At 43.0% G+C, this 17,830-nt stretch overlaps 1 protein-coding gene across 2 annotated transcripts in view; it reads right to left on the bottom strand.

The window, feature by feature from the left end:
* Positions 1–2,421: 2,421 nt before the first annotated feature.
* The window catches only part of cdk5rap1 (CDK5 regulatory subunit associated protein 1), a 250,271-nt gene continuing 234,862 nt past the window's right edge, over positions 2,422–17,830 (bottom strand). For both annotated transcript variants that reach the window (XM_077202895.1, XM_077202896.1), the window contains 4 exons: positions 15,173–15,303; positions 11,813–11,962; positions 4,905–5,045; positions 2,422–2,709 (listed from right to left, as the gene is read on the bottom strand). In XM_077202895.1, coding sequence (XP_077059010.1) covers positions 2,593–2,709; positions 4,905–5,045; positions 11,813–11,962; positions 15,173–15,303 — 539 coding nt within the window. In that variant the 3' untranslated portion in view covers positions 2,422–2,592. The remainder of the gene's footprint in view (positions 2,710–4,904; positions 5,046–11,812; positions 11,963–15,172; positions 15,304–17,830) is intronic.

Consider the following 17,830-nt stretch of genomic DNA (forward strand, 5'->3'; position numbering starts at 1 on the left):
CCCAACCTATGACTCTTCCATTTCTAAATCTTCCGTTAGCGCCAGCCAGTCTGGAGGGTAGATTAGTTTGTGACACCTTTAAAGCGTAATGAGTCCCCAAAGAGATCCTCGCGCGATCCTGATTTGTTCGCGAGCCAACATCCAAGAAGACCGTTATCTCCAAACCCCCCCCCCAGCGAGGAAGGAATGCCAGATGCGCAAATGGACAACACACACACACACACACACACACACACACACACACACACACACACACACACACACACACACACACACATATATGCATCTATAACATTAAAACCCAGAAATGAGTGATTATGAAATGTAAACATGATGTATTCCTGTATGTTTGAAGTTTATACTGTATCCTGTCTATCTAGGACTGTTAGTTATGTAGTTGAACCTTGCGGACTTCTATAAAGGTCTAAGAGTTTATATATATCCTTGTATGCGTAACAAACACGGAGTGATTTGTATTAAACGAAATCGCTCAACTTGCTCGAGCCAAATATATGTAAGAAGTTAATGAAAAATATAGTTTACTATGTTTTCCATCTTTGGAGTGAAAAGAGACCAAAACTAACATCACTGGTGTTCTTAGATAACGGCGTTTACGACCCAAAGGAATGTTCACAGAACTGCCACCCTCTCTGAATTCTAACCAAGGAGGAGAAATGAATCCTGTATTCATATATATACAGTATATGCTATTATATATCCACTTGAGAATTGTATGAACAATGTATCTAAGTTCCCTATTTCATGAGTTGCCTTTTTGTGGTTTGGTCTATGTTTCTCGACAACTCTAATGCGATAATGTTTTAAACTTGGCCAACTAATGTTTAACCAAATCCATTTGTGGCAAGTTTGGTCTTGATAAACTCCAATCTTCATTCCCCATTTGTTAATTGACATTACATTTTGCTAAACTTGTGACACATTAGTATTATAAGAATTGTGAAGATTCTGCTCTTAAACACCCTAATTTCGTCGGTTTCAAATGTCTCTCTCTTAGACAAAGAGCAATAAAAACCAAAGTCCCGCCTGTGAAATTCCAACCCTCTAATTGGCCAAGTCAACAGGAAGAGGCCGGATTTCTCCAAGGTGATAAATGACGCTTCCCCCCTCCGCTCGTCGCTCTGTTACTTTTGACGGTCAAAATGTAGGGTCTCGCCTCCGGGCGAGCTCTTCGCCTTTCTTTTATTTGTTTCTAGTTTAGTTTGTGTTTTTCAGTCTTAGATAAGTCTCCGTGTTTAATTCCAATCGACGAGTGAAAAGAACACCGCGTGACATATCTCTTCAGCAAATCCATCTACAAGGGACCTTTAAACGAGCGCCCGCTCGTTTTGAAGGAGAAACACACGCACGTGACCACGTGGCGAGAGACGCACACACGCTTCTTCACCAGCCATGCGAAGATGTGACGTTAACTCCGCGTGATTTCCCCGTAGAGATCTTTATTTCTTTTCTTTGTTAGTCAAAGTTTTGTTTTCCGTAGTCGACTCTGTTCACTTCCACAAAGTGAAACAAACTTAGCCGAACTATGTTCCTTTGGTAATGTTACCCCAAAGACTTGGAAACTCCGTTCAACGCGCGCCAAGCAGCACCCAGTGACGCTTCCTAAAGGACTCCGCTCACGCACGCGCAGGAATGCCGCGACACAGAGAGACCCAGAAACTTAAGTATATCTCTTTATAGAGCTTCTAAGAAGCATTAAGATGATGTTTTCGTGTTGTCACAGGCAGGGGACTGTCAGGGGAATGTTGCCAATGCTCTCTCTCTCTCTCTCTCTCCCTTCCCCTCTCACACGTGTTTCCATTGTCCACACTCTATGCATTTCTCGTTCATCGATGCCTTATCGTGTATTGTTGTTTATTATGTTTGTAAATACATATATCCCATGTAACCGTAGTAAATACATAAGTAGTTCTGCCTTATTAAATTCATTATATTCATCTGATTGATGTACTGCCCTTTTGCTCATTTAAGTCCCTTAAGTGCCAAAAGATCTTATAGCAACAAGCTTACAAATTAAAGATACTTTAAAGAGTATGTGTTTATAGGGCAGGAAACCCAATTCTTGTGGCCACAGAATTGCTTTTCCTGAAATCCTATAAAGTAAGATGATATTGTGGATTCCCACAGATATTAGTCTGACAATTGAGCTAATTAATTTAGCCTGTTTTGTAAGACGTGGTCCGTGCAGGTAATTGCAATCAACTTGTGGTTAAGTGCAAGGATACACAAGCATGCATGCAGGTAAAATTACATATCATCCCTTATCGGGAGTTTTATTAACATGTAAGACTGATCTAATCCAAACATGTATGAATAATTATTAATTACCAATTATTAATTATGATATGCAAATTCCCCACGGATTAGATCCGCCCCAGAGTCTTTACATATATATACTGCAACTTGGTTTGAGACAAACTTTATTTGTCTAAACAATACATGACATCTTTTGCATTTCTTTGTATTTACTCTGCGTTTTATAGACATTTTGCTTCAAAATAATGAACAATAACTATTTATTTATTTACTATTAATTTACAACATGCATATAAGTGCATGCATGATATCTTAGGGTCAGCATGAAATTGTCGGTTCACTCATAAGATGCTTAGATGACCATGATTTTCTGTCGTTCAGGGAGGAGTGGATCAAGGCATGCCCTCTCAGACTCTGGGAGTTAGCTGATGTAATCTGTTGGAACATTTAACAGTCAGTGACATTCTGTGAAACAAAACATTCATTACAACAGAGCAAAAGTTGTTAACATCCAAGTCAAATCCGGCCGAGTCCAGAATAATTTAAATGATTTGAAATTGCAATTGACCTTTCACAAAGACCCGCCCCTCTTAGTTACTGTTGCCATGTCCAACAAGTCATGCCAGTCTCACGCCACATATGTTCTCAAGCAGTTAAAAATACATTACAGAGCAAAGGGGACACTGACAACAAGCCAACAGACAAATCAGGTTACTTTTGGTATGAAACAGTCTCAGCTTTGAAATTCTGGGAGATTTGGGGATTTTTTTTGTGGCTCTTTAATGTGTAACGCCTCAGTTCTAGCAGTACGTGAACTAATTACATTATATAGTTATAGCACAAATTAATGAACTGTGGAAAGAAATCAATACACACCATTTTTCAAGTTGAAAGTCCACTAACATTAATCTACCAAGTCTCCTGGCTGTTTTTTTGTCGGGCAAAAACCATAACGATTGGCATTATGATTGGTCAAACCTTGAATAAATATTTTAACCTTTACAAAATGATTGCAATGTACAGTTGCAGTCACACGTTTACCTACACAATACATAATCTGCAAGGTAATGCTCAAGAAGGCAACACAATGCATTAAGAACCAGGTGTAAACTTTTAAAGAAGATGATAGTGATGTGTACAATATGTAAATATCTTATTTAGCATTTAAGGGCAGTACTAAATGTAAAAAAAAACAAAACAAGAAATGTGCTATAGTGGCAGGCTATATGTAAACAAAAAAAAAACAAAAAAAATTATAGTGGTTAATTATTTTCCTGGATATTGTCATTGCGATTAATAATGTTGGTTAATAGGATTTACATTAATATAGCTACTTTTTGGGGAGGACAAATGCTTGCCAATATTTATGAATATTACACATTGTGGCGAGCAGGACGAGGCAGAAGGCCGTGAGAAAACGGCGCGAGGCCGGTGGCGTGATTGACGATGAGAGACACCTGCACAACACACCGGTCTCGTATCTCTCACGGAAACATGGAAACATAAAAGGAGGAGCGATGACAGAGAAGGGCTAGAGGACCAGGCCTGGATTTTACGTGTTTTGTTTATGTTTTATTATTTGTGTGCGCGGCAGTCAACTGTGAGGGGCTGCTGCCTTTACTTTCATTTTGTATTTGTTTATTAATTAAAATATGTTGAATGCTCGCCGATTCCCGCCTCCTCCTACCATAACAGAATATCTTTACTACTCTGGTGCTGAAACCCGGGAGGAAGTGCTGTTGAAGAGCCCAACCCCATAGCTATAGGTACCTTGCTAAGGCCATCTACCTGGCTCCCTGCCCTGCTGGTGTCTCCCTGGAGTTGTCCTAGCCTACCATGGTCCAAGTCCTGTCCCCCTTCACGGGCCTGGCACTCCCCCAAGACCTCCTCCGCTCCACCACCCTCCTGTACTTTCTGTTAGTCTTGTTTTGGTTTTATGTTGGGCGCTGGGAGCTGGGGGGGATCTGACATCTAGTTTTGATTTATGTTCATGTTACATGTCCTTTATTTTGAAGATTTCCCATTGTCATGTGATTCCTTTGCCCTCATGTGATCCTGTCATGTGCCTCCTCCCTGTTTGACCCTGACCCTGTTTCATGTGTTATGTTCTCATTGGTTGGCGTAGTCATGTGTACTGTTTTCTCATTGGTTCATTGTTTGATTGTCACAGGAGTTCCTTGTTAAGTCATTAGTCTTTGTAAATTTAAGCCCTCATGTTTGCCTTGTTACTTGTTTGTGTAACTGCTGTTTGGTGAGTCTTAGTCTTGTTCAAGTTCATGTTTGTTTATTGCTAAGACATGTTTAAGTTTAGTCTTCACATTGAGCAGTTTTCCCATTTCCGTTCACCACAGGGCCTGGTGCGGTTGACCGCCCTAAGGACGGGCCTGCATGTAAACATAATACTATATAGCAAATTGTTCATATTGTTGCCATATGTTAATTATTCAAATGGCCTGCTCTAAACTGCTAAATGTGGATAATTAGCCATTAAGGTTTAAGGTATTAAAAACATTACAGCTACAAACTTTTCAAAGCTCCTTTGAAATAATGTGTAATGTAAAAAGAATAAATTAATATAATTTACTTGTCATTAACAATAAATTGATTACTCCAATATTAGAGAAACTTACCTTGACTAACAGATAATCTCCAGGTTTAATGGGGACCAACTGAAGTTTCTCCGGCTGAACACGCAAATCTGTTTTAGGAAAAATTACTTTCACATTTCCATCATTTCGACCACAAAGTTCCTCAGAGGTTCTTTTACTCTCCTGTAAAATATCAAGAAAGAAAAAAATAAAATTATGTAAGAGCTAATCATGAATAATGCTTAGGGGTGTGAATCTTTTAGGCATTCAAAACATTGCTAGAGCATCTAAGAGTATTACAATAGTATATAAGAGTAAATCTACAATAATTTCCCCTTCCAACTGAAGGCAATCTCTAATCAGATGAAACTGATAAAATAAAATTGATATCTGAAGCAATTTAAAAGAAAAACACTAAATAATTATATTTGGTAAAATGTTTCATGGTTCCATAAGGCTATATTTGGAATAACATACTACCTGGCTACTGATTAAGTATACAGCACTGGAAAAAAAGAGAGACTTTAATCACATTTCTTCATGTAGGGCAGCCATTTCTCCCAAGTGTCAACTGAATTCCAACCAAAGCACGCTCATTCTACTTAATGAGCTAACGATTAGGTTATCACCGGAACTAAATCATATTTAACAAGGAACCTCTGACGTGATCATCACTATCCTCTTGTAATAGGACCAGCTGGATAGAAAAAACTCTGCTAGAAGGACCTCGAAGGTAATTGTAATAAAACATTTAAAAAAAACTATTGACCATGCCAAAACAGTCAAAAAGAATAATGGTAAATGGTAAATGGACTGCACTTATATAGCGCTTTCACAGACCCAATGGCCACCAAAGCGCTTTACATATTGCCTCTCATTCACCCATTCACGCACTCATTCATACACCGATGATGTGGATGATACCACAAAAGACAAATATTGCAAAAATAAATAATAGTTTTGAGTGCAGAAAAGAAGGGTTCAATTCTGGCTTTACTCTTCACTGACCAGGATGACCGTTAAGCGCATGGTAAAGACAGTTCGAAACAGGCTTTTAGGGAAGGGGCTGACGTCATGCAAAGCTAGAAAAAAGCCCTTCATCAATGAAAAGCAAAGAAGAGCAAGGCTCAGGTTTGCAGAAGACCATAAGGATTGGACTGTAGAGGAGAGGAGTACAGTCATCTTCTCTGACGAGTCAAATTTTCAGCTTTGCAAGGGCATAGTTTTGGTTTGAACATTGGGGGGGTTGAAAGTGTGAACCGTTGAGCGGGGTCCCAGGGCATGCTCCATCATGAGATTTATTTGTTTGTCTGTTTATTTATTTTTGCAATATTTGTCTTTTGTGGTATCATCCACATGCAAAGTTGGTTAACAACATAACTGCATGCATTTTATATTATTTAAGCGCCTAAAACCTTATCAGTTTGACAGAATTTTACTTAAATTGTTCTTAAATTTTACACATGGGGAAACCCAATTGTTTAGTCAATAATTCAAGAGGGTACAGACTTTAAAGCTCTTGTCTTGATTCTTAATGTACTTGGCCTCATGAAAAAGTAACATAGTTCTTGTAATTATTTTTTTAATTAAAACTTATATAACATTTGTTACTATAAGGATATAATTACAGGTAAGACCACTGGTAGCTCCTCATTACCGTGCTAGGGCCAATGTTTACTTATTTTCTTTCTTTTTTTATCTATAGCATGAAAAATGCAGCCTACACATATAAACTATAGATACAACACGCCTGTCACGGGTGGTTGCAGGAAGACAGAATAAGATGAAGGTATCTTTTCAACACTGCGGTTTAATGATAATCAAAAATACAGGACAGCAGAACAGGCAGCTCCATGGTTAGGAGCGACCAGAGGCCTCCAGGACGGAGTCTTCCGTTCAGAGGGCGTAAGTCTGGGCTAAAGTCTGCAGGTCGGGTGGCTAGGGCGGAGCCTTCCACTCAGGTGGCCAGGGTGGATCGGCCATTGTGACCTTTCCATGGGACTCAGGTTTGGCCACTTTGGCCGGGGACCCATAACCCATAGCCTCTGACGTGGCAGCGGCCATCCTCGCAGGAGACGAGGGCTCAGGCATGGCGGCGGCCATCTTGGCCGGAGACGAGGGCTGAAGCGTGGCGGCGGCCATCTAGGCCCGGAGACGAGGACTAAGGCGTGGCGTGAAGCTCAGGCTGGGCAGGCATGACTTGAAAAAGCTCAGGCTTGACAGGCATGATGTGAAGAAGCTCAGGCTTGACAAGCATGACATGAAGAAGCTCAGGCTTGATAGGCATGACGTGGAGAAGCTCTGTGTGATGAGGTTCAAGGGTTTGGAAGGAAGACGACAAGGGTTGGCGTGACTGGCACTCGTACTTTATTAAAAATGAAACCAAACCAACAAAAGGCGCGCACAAATCGCATTTACCGTGGCACATGCTACGGCAAAAAACAGTCCAAATAATGAGAGCTCAGCTTTCTCCCAAGTCCCTCATGCGAGTCCTCAGTACATCTCTCTCTCGTTCCAGCACAGCTTATAAACGGTCTCTCCACGCTAATTACTGCAATAAGGCACGTGTTCGTCATTTGCACTTGACCTACTTACGTACCGCTCGGCTCCTTTCTCTCTCTCCCGTTACAGACCACGCTGAACCATGCCTCCCTCGCCACATACCCCCACCATCCAACTCAGGCCGGGGAGTTGGATATGCGTTGAATTTTGACACACTATTCACCTTGCGATAATGCACACAGAATCGAATCGAGCCGTCGGTTATAGGCACTAAAACTATTGGGCTCGCCCAATCACTGCTTCATTCTTCTATTACTCCCATGTATAGCATAGTCACTAATTCGCTCTGAACTACTTTTTTTGTATACTCAGGCAAGCGATATGGCTGGCTGTGTACCACCACGCCTCGCTCAGTCTCAATATGGTGCTGAATAAGGTCCGTTCTGCCAGGCAGGGATGAGAACACATCAGCAAATTCTGCTTTTAAATTGGCCACGTCAGTGAGCTGGGAGGATGAGTGGTTGTCTCCTCCTGGTGCCAGCACGAGTGATTGAGCTTTTGTGTTTACCTCTGGTCCGAGATCCTCCTCTACACTCACCACTGTCGCCAGCATCACTGTCGCCTCCCTCCACCTTTTAAGGTGACTGAGATGGTAAATTTGATGTGCCCCATTCCTGTCCGTTCAAACTACCTCATACTTGAGATCCCCAACTCGCCTTGTGACCTGGAAGGGTCCTTGCCACTTAGCGAGTAATTTAGAACTAGGAGTTGGGAGCAATACAAGTACTTTATCTCCTGGTCCAAATTCACGTTACCTAGTTCCCCTGTTGAACACCCAACTTTGTTTGTCCTGAGCCTGTAACAAATTCTCCATAGAGAGCCGCCCCAAAGTCTGGAGTTTTGCTCTCAGGTTCAGGACATACTGAATTTCTTTCTTACTGTTTAAAGGTCCCTCCTCCCAAGTCCCTCTAAGGAGATCCAACACACCGCAAGGTTAACACCCATAGAGAAGCTCAAAGGGGGAAAACCCCGTGGAGGCTTGGGGAACCTCGCGTAAAGCGAACAAGAGGGGTTCTAGCCACTTATCCCAATTTTTGGAGTCTTCCTGCACGAACTTCCGAATCATTGTTTTTAACGTGCGATTAAAGCGTCTCACCAGACCGTCTGTTTGTGGGTGATAGAAGCTGGTGCGGATCAATTTAATGCCCATTAATTCGTGAAGTGTGCGAATTGTCCATGACATGAACGCCATGCCTTGATCGGTGAGAATCTCTTTCGGGATTCCCACCTGGGAGATTAATTGAAACAGCATGCCGGCCACGCTCTTTGCGGAAATATTGCGGAGCAGCACTGCCTCCAGGTATTGAGTTGCATAATCCACCAGGACTAGTGCAAAGGGATGCCCCAGTGCAGATCGTTCTAATGGTCCAATGAGGTCCATGCCAATTCGTTCGAAGGGGACCTGCATGAGGGGGGGGTGGGCACAATGGTTCTTTTGGATTGGCCAGTGGGTTAATTCATTAACTGACATTCATGACAAGACGCACACCACTTGTGCACATTCTCGTGAAAGCCTGGCCAGAAAAATCTGGTCATTAGACGATTAAGTGTTGCTGCTTGTCCTAAATGCCGGGCCATAGGATTACAATGAGCCGCCTGGAAAAGCATTTCCTGACGTTTTTTTGGTATCAACAATTGAGTTGTATCTTGTTTTGTCTTAGTGTCTTGGGTCATCCGATTCAACTTATCTTTTAAAATAGCAAAATAAGGATATGAGAGCGGTCAACCTGGTTGGAGAAGCTGTCCATCGGTAGTCTGGACCCGTTTAAAAGCATTTTTGAGCGTTTCATCCTGCACGAACTTCCGAATCATGGTTTTTAACGTGCGATTAAAACGTTCCACCAGACCGTCTATTTGTGGGTGATAGAAGGTGGTTCCAGGGGAAAATCATCGCGCTCTGTAAGGATCCTCCTTTCAAAAGCCTTCCAGTCCCCTGGCTCAGCTCCCAGAGGTCCCGGCTTAGCTCACCTGAGCGACCACCCCCTTTCCCCACTCCCTTTTTGTCCAAGATACATCCGCACATAAATACCCCAGTAATATACTAAATCCTGCCCAATTTGTCCCCAAAATTGGATGTCAGAGGTGCGGACTAACTGCCACCTCTACATTATGCTTTTGTCCCCGAAATTGAATAGCCACTGACATAGTTTACCACCTCCCCGTGTACCTTAACAATGCGCCGATTATCCAATGCCCCTGGTTGAATCAGGCTTTGATGAATGGAGGTTATGTTACATCCTGAATCCCCCATACGTAACCCCCTTAATACTCACTGGTATCAGGTATAGGCCAGCTTGATCGGGGGCAGCCTGCGGGGCGTCTGGGATCCTGATCAGTGTCCCCACCTCCATCACTGGACACCGATCGACAAAATGCCAAGGGTCCCCACAACGCCAGCAGGCCGGCCCAGGCATCCCCGCCACCCTAGTGGCAGGAAGCGGGTCAAGGAATTGGCGTGGAGAGAGCGGAGGGATGGGAGATGCTGCGGTGCTACCGGCATTCGAGCCCACCCCCCGGGGTGGCGCTCTGGGCACAGCGATTGGCTCTGCCGTGGCCCCACTCCTCTATCGGGGTGTCGGCCGGGGTGTGAACCCCCCACAGGACCTGGGGAGTGGGACAGGTTTAGAGGGAGAAGAAGTGGAGAAAAACACAGGGGATGAGGGAGAAAGAGAGCACCCCTGGGCACGACACCTTCTGGTCCTCCGCCAGTTGGGTGGCCTGGTTCAGCGATGTCGGCCGGTGGCACTGGACCCATTGCGCGTCCCGTTGTCAGGTCCCGTTGGTCTTCTTTGGGAGCCGCGCCACGAACTGCTCCAGCACCACCTTATCGATGATCCCCTCGAAGGGATGACGAAGGGTCGGCAGGATTCTCATAGGTCCAGCAATTTGAACCTCTGCCGATGTTGTTCTGGGTTCCGGACGTTCCCCTGCAGGATGGTGCGCTTCAGGGCTTCATAGACCAGGAGGTTCTGGACTGGCAGTTGTTGTGCGGCCACCTGTGCCTCTCCGGAAAGCAGAGGTATAGGTTGCATTGACCAGCCCGAGGGCGGGCCGCCCTAGGCCTCAGCAGACCTCTTGAAGAGGTCGAGGAACGCCTCAGGGTCATTGTGAGGACCCATCTTGTTGAGAGGCACCAGCAGGGCCGGGGCTGTGGCTGGAGTTGGTGGGGTTTGGGTGGCCCGAACCGCACCAGCAGGGCCGGGGCTGTGGCTGGAGTTGGTGGGGTTTGGGTGGCCCGAACCTTCCGGTCTATCCAGCTACGGAACAGCTTGTGGTCTTCCTCAGAGGAGCGCCTTGAATTGACGCTCCTGTTCTTCCTTTATGCCCAGCAGGACTTGATGTTGCTCCTGGTGAAGACCCGCAGGCAATTGGATTATGTCCTGCAGAGGACGGGCCAAGGGGGAAGGGATGTTCCTGATGGGGACTGCATGACGGCGGCGGCGTTATTCTTCCTTCCCGGGTTTCGTCACCAGTGTGATGAGGTTCAAGGGTTTGGAAGGAAGAAGACAAAGGTCGGCGTGACTGGGACTCGTACTTTATTAAAAATGAAACCAAACCAACAAAAGGCACAAAGCACTTTCACCGTGGCACACGCTATGGCATAAAACAGTCCAAAAACTGAGAGCTCAGCTTTCTCTCAGTGTTCAGCTTTCTCTCCAGTCCCTCAAACAAATCCTCAGTCTATCTCTCTCTCATTCTGGCTCATTCCAGCAGAGCTTATAAACGGTCTCTCAGCGCCAATTACGGCAATACCTACTTACGTACGCCTCGACTCCTTTCTCTCTCTCCCGTTACAGACTGCACTGAACCACACCCCTTCGTCACAATCTGGAAATGGCGGTCTCGGCAGGTAAGGGACCTGGATAATGGATATCCTCTACGCTGGCCCAAAAAAGGTTGAGAACCACTGCCTTAACATATAATCTATTATAAATTCTACAACAAGTTTGTTAAATGTACCACAACAAATACAATAGAACATGATAAATATTGGAAAAACATTCCTATGAATAGAAAATTCTAAAACAAATTATAATTTTTTAGTGGTCTCTTAATTATTTTCCAGAGCTGTATAGTATGCAAAGTGTGCAAATATTCAGTATGCATGGAATACTCCGATGACATACCAGAGCATACTTTCAGAATTTCTCAAACTCATGTTGTTCCAAACCTGTATGACTTTCCTCTGTGGAACACAGAAGATTATATTTGTTAAAAGCATTTTTAAATGTTTTTGCCCATACACTGAACGTCAGTGAGGATTTTTAAGTGCTGCTTTAAATGTACATATGTACCAGATATATTTTTACAGTTTCTATCGCCCAAACAACCCTACAAGCAGTGGAGAAAATGAGGCAAAACATCATGAAGTATGATGTTATACTCACTCCCTCTACCAACACCAGCTGTGCACTGCCGATAAAAGCCATGTTGACTTTAGTTGCCTCCTCTCTAAAAACAGAGATGAGTTCCTCCAGACGACGCTGTTTCACTGGCACAGGAACATCATCTTGTAGCCGATGATACGCATGGGTTTTCTAAAAATAAACATGAAAAAAGCCATAGTCATTTTAATAATTTTTTTTCCCCAATATTAAAATACTTTTTTCTATCCCCGTTTTTAATCATTCTATAGAGATTGCTGGGGATTTCAATTTTATTCTTAAACTTTATGTTTGGTACCATTTTTTTAACTAATGGATTTAATTGCAGGTTATACTTATTAGTAAATAAATGTATCTAATATGACCATCAGTGAACAGACTGATGTTATCATGCTGAAACATTGATAAATACAACAAAACATAATTAACAGATTTATATTGTTTTCAGTCATTGGAAAGTGTGACATATTTGGCATTAAAGCACTATGATGGGGATGGCCCATTTTCGCTAATATTGTCTGTCACACTTTAATCTAAATCACTATCGATAGCACAACGTGCTAGCATTTTGCTAGCCTGTTAACCTGCCATCCATGCTTACCGGCTTTTGAGTCATGTCATCTCCTGTTATTGTCACTTACACTGCCTGCCACATGTAAAGTATAACCTTCTCTGTCAGCTGTGAGGGTTAAACATGTGATAAATGCAGGGAGATAGTCAGGCTGACGGAGATGATTTCAGAACTAGAGACACGCATCGAAAAACTTTAATCGAGGATAGTAAGAATGCAAGGGCTTCAAGTACTGCTTTGGATGCGACTAGCTTAGTAAACTCTGTACACTGTTTGGTTCTGGCTGTAGAGACCACGCAGCAGGGCAACTGGGTGACTGTGAGACGGCATAGTCGCGGGACAAAACACAGCTGTTCTGTTCCGATTAGAACATCAAACAGGTTCTCCCCACTCAGTGATGCACCTACTGAGAATCCTGTTGAAAGTGCCCTAGTGATTGGGCAATTCTATTAGAAGGAACGTGAAATTAGAAACACCAGCCACCATAGTAACGTTTGCCGGGAGCCAGAGAGCCTGACATCAAAGCAAATTTAAAAGTGCTGGCTAATACTAATCGTAAATTCTCTACGATTATTATTCACGTTGGCATAATTGATATTCGACTTCGCCTGTTGGAGATCACTCAAATTAACATTAAAGAGGTGTGTGAATTTGCAAGTACGATGTCAGACATTGTAATGTGCTCTGGCCCCCTTCCTGTTTGCCTGAGTGATGAGATACTTAGCAGACAGTCCTCACTCAATGGCTGGCTGTCTAAGTGGTGACCGTGGAATAATATAGGGTTCATAGACAATTGGAAAAGTTTTTGGGGCAGACCTGACCTGTTAAAAAGAAGTGTGGTATTCATCCCTCCTGGGATGATGCCACTCTTCTCTATAGTAATATGGCACATAGTCTTGGAGTTGACCTTGACCTGACCTAATTGGGGGCCAGGTCAGGAAGCAGACAGACTGGCTAAACTGAATGTCTGCTAGCTGTCTCACATCACAGAAGTAAGAAATCCCAACACACAGAGACTCCTTACAAACCCTCCTTCATACCGGCGTGATGACTCTTCAACCAGATGGAGCTGGATAAATATTCTGAATGTTCAGATCCAATCTGACTTCTGACCTGTAATGCTGCCTAAATCATAATCATACACTGTTCATTTGTTGGTCAGAGAACTGCCTGTTCCTTGCAACTGTCGCCTTTGGCTTTTGGCTTGCTTAGTTGGGGGCGCTTAATATTCAACAATATTATCAGGGCTCCAGACTAACTGTTTTTACTAGGAGCACTGTAGCCCCTAACTGAAAATATTTAGGAGCACAGACAGAAAATTTAGGGCCACACCTTAAATCAACCTGCAACTCAGTTATTAACATTTTCCCCTATTTTGACTATTACTGACAAATGCCTTGGTAATAAATTGACTTAACGTACAGAGATTACAATGTGAAATCTCCAGTTTGACTAACATTTGAAGGCAGCAGCACCAGAGCCACTGCAGAGTTCTGCAGAAAGTATTTAGTAGCACTATGGGCCTGACAATAAAGCAATGAGCAAATTTAATGTATTAATATTAATTCAAAAGCAAAATGAGTGAAAAAAATAGATATTAGGAAGTGAAAATAGCTATAAGCGTCCTCTGCAGGACCAGTAGGTGGTTACAATGGTAATTTAATCTTTTATTTTTATTTTTAAATAAGTGTGAGTTTTATAAATTGGGACCATCTTTGAAGGATAAACAAAAACTGTTTTGGTCATCACATTTAAAATACCATTCAAATATGATATTATAGTTTTTAAGTGCTCGAAAAAGATGTGTAGTACTTGTAAGCGTTTGAATATTTATGTCTCAAAACCATAGTTACAGTTAGTGTTAATACATTAAATCCATGGTGAATGTTGGTGATTTATGGACTAAAAGCCTATAACTTGTTCATTCATGGCACAATGTTTCTCCTGTTCTCCATGTCAGCGCTGTTTGATCTGATATCTATGGCTTATAACAGGGAACTCAGGATCAAATCTGACTGTTTCTCACTGAATCTCGCAGAGATGTTATTAATTCTGTGGTGAATTTAATAGATTTTTTCACTGGATCACCCAGCGCTGTGTAGTAGCGGTGTTGAGTGATCGGCCTGCGACTAGCGAGTAGCTCGCGCCACTGCGCTGTTTCCTGTTTATTATTGGTCTGAACAATAAACGGTCCTTGAAGCACAAATGAGTAGCGCAGTTTCATTCCGCTTTCATTTCGTTTGATGTTGGGCAACGTTGTGGTCGCGCCAGCGCGACCTATAAGAAATTTTGGTCGCACCGGGAGGAAAAATGGTCACAGTCTGGAGCCCTGATTATTGATCTGCCTGCATTGACACCATTATGTGAGAACTAAACTGAGCTGGACGATGACATGAGTTTTCTCCAGAGCGGCTGTACAGCCGAAACAAACTTTGTTGCATTATTTTCCTGTTATCACTGTAAAGCTGCTTTGAAACAATCTGTATTGTAAAAAGCGCTGTATAAATAAGGGTGTCTGGCAATTGTCAGCGAATTTACATCACGTTAATTACTTAACATGCCATTATCATTTTAATCTATTGACAGCCTTAAGCTACTGAAAACATATTTTTTTCATAAAGAGGCATGCTGTTTTGATCATTATTCTCTCTAGATTTTGTCAAATTGACTATAACGAACAGGTTAGCTTACTTTTTTTAAGTACAATCACTGCCATATTATTATGAACAGGAAAACAAGAGATACATGAATCTTGCAGGTATCTGATATGAAGAGCAAAAGGTAGATCAGACCTTCCTCATGCTGTAGGCGAAGAGAAAGCCCATGTTATAGCCCACCTCCCTGAGGAGAGATAGGGTCTGCTGATGGTCATCTTCAGTCTCTCCACAAAAGCCTGTGATAAAATCACTGCTCAGACAGACTCCTGAAACAGGATTTATTAGGGACAGAGAGGAACATCATAAACCACAGGACTTCATTTGCATCACATCATATTTTGACACTACATTGATTATTGAGGCATGGGACAAAACACTTGAAATCATTCTTTGACATGTATTTTAGAATTTTTATCAAACTTATGACACTATTTCTCACCTGGCACCTGCTCAAAAATAACTAAATATTTTATATAGATTAATAGAAGTTAAACTAAAGAAAAAAAGTATATACATGTTTCCTAAATAGCATTTATAAATAGAATTTACTATTGTTCCCAGATGGTTCATTTTAAAATATACCTCTTTGGTCCCACTTTATATTAGGTCTCTTTAAATAAAGGCCTTCAAGCTGTCTGGTGGTAATCTCGGCATGGATGAAGGAACATCACCTGCAGCTCAACCTGGCAAAGACTGAGCTTCTTGTCCTCCCTGCCAATCCGTCTCTACAACACAACTTCACTATCCAGCTAGATTCATCCTCAATCACCCCATCTAGGCCGATCAGAAATCTTGGAGTAATATTTGATGACCAGCTGACTTTCAGACCACATTAGAAAGACAGCTAGATCATGCAGGTTTGCAATGCACAAAATCAGGAAAATCAGGCCTTTATAAACTGAGCATCCAACACAACTTCTCGTTCAGGCCCTGGTTATTTGCATGCAACACAACTTCTCGTTCAGGCCCTGGTTATTTCTAGGCTTGATTGCTGCAATGTTCTTCTGGCTGGACTTCCATCATGTGCAACTAAACCTCTACAAATGATCAAGTATGCTGCAGCCCGTCTTGTCTTCAACGAGCCCAAAAGGGCCCACGTCACTCCTCTCCTCATCTCTCTGAACTGGCTACCACTCGCTGCTCGCATCAAGTTCAAAGCATTGAATCCTTCTTGTCTTGACACCTGCACTCACTCCCTCATTTACCCACGTTCATCGTCATCATCATCAGTGTTGCTTACAGATCGACCACAGGCTCAGCTCCCTCCTACTTTCACTCACTCCTACGAGTCTACATCCCTACCAGAAGCCTACGATCGGTCAATGAGAGATGGCTCGTGGTACCATCTCAGAGAGCCACAAAATCACTCTCCAGAACATTCTCATCATACATCATTTGATAATGTAGCTTATTGTGTACATACTGTCACAGTCTTCGTCTGCACCACTCTGACTTCGTCTGCACTACACTTCCCAGAATCCTTCTTGTCTTAACACCTGCACTCACTCCCTCATTTACCCATGTTCATCGTCATCATCATCCGTGTCACCTGTGCTCACCTGGTTATTGTTGATTTGTGTCTGTATTTAGTTTCCTTCTGTTCTGTTAGTCCTGGTCGGTTCTCGTTTATGTAAAGTGTGTGTTGTGTTATCATGCCTGCACCTGTTCTATTAGCTGTTTCTATTAGTTATTGGAAGTACAAGTAATTTGTATTGGAACCTTTGTGCCTCACCTTCTTCTGTCAACACCACACCGTGACAGAAGAACCGACCCCAAATAAATATGGATGCTGCTGTGCAGCTAATCTTGCTGACACAAGACCAGCTATCTCTCGAGGCCCACACCACGGCTTATCTCGACCCGGCGTGCCTTACCTCCTTCCCTGATCTCTCACTGAGTGTCTTCTTCCATACTGGCCTCAATGTAAAGACGAAGGCACCCTTGCCAAGTGTGGGACCTTGAGAAAACTTCAAGGCTTTTGTCGAGTGGGTGCTGTGGCATAATGTGTCTCCATTTACCGTTGGGCCCTGTTCAGAGGAAAAGAACGCCCGTCCTGAGTCTCGTCCCACCGAGATCGTCCTGCCAGAGTCTTGTCCCACTATCAGTCCAGCTACCAGATCGGTCTATGGGCAATCGAGACTGATGTCCAGCTTGGCACACCCCGCGCTGATGTCAACGCGTACTGCCAGGATGACCGCCCTGCATTTCATGTCAGTCCAGCCGAGCCTGCACTTCACCTCAGTCCCGCCGAGCCAGAGACTGTTCACGTCATGCACGCCGAGCCAGAGACTGGTCACGTCATGCACGCCGAGCCAGAGACTGTTCACGTCATGCACACCGAGCCAGAGACTGTTCACATGATGGTTCCCAAGCCTATCTCTGTCCCTGAGGCTGTCCCGGTCCCAAAACCTGTCCCAGAGCCTGTCCCAGAGGCTATTCCTTAGTCTGTCACCCCCGGACCCCCCCCCCCCCCCCCAGAATCAACATCCACCAATGCTATTTTTTTCTATACAGTATATCCATATCATATGTTAACAACATGTAAACTTTACTCATTATTTCTGACTTATAAAAATCACCCAGTTAGCTAACAATGTATTAATTTAAACAATATATTAATATATGTACATTTCTGAAATACATAACTTGGACACAGTCACCTCTAATAATAGATCACTTAAATTGTAATGTAGACATTTTCTGTAAAGCTGCTTTGGAACTATGTATGTGAAAAGCGTTATACAAATAAATGTAAATTGAATTAAAATGTGAATTGATATACATCTATACAAG

This window comes from Siphateles boraxobius, unplaced genomic scaffold (genome assembly GCF_051911475.1).
Source record: "Siphateles boraxobius isolate OS27281-9 unplaced genomic scaffold, OSU_SipBor_1 5, whole genome shotgun sequence".
In the NCBI taxonomy this organism is placed as follows: domain Eukaryota; kingdom Metazoa; phylum Chordata; class Actinopteri; order Cypriniformes; family Leuciscidae; genus Siphateles; species Siphateles boraxobius.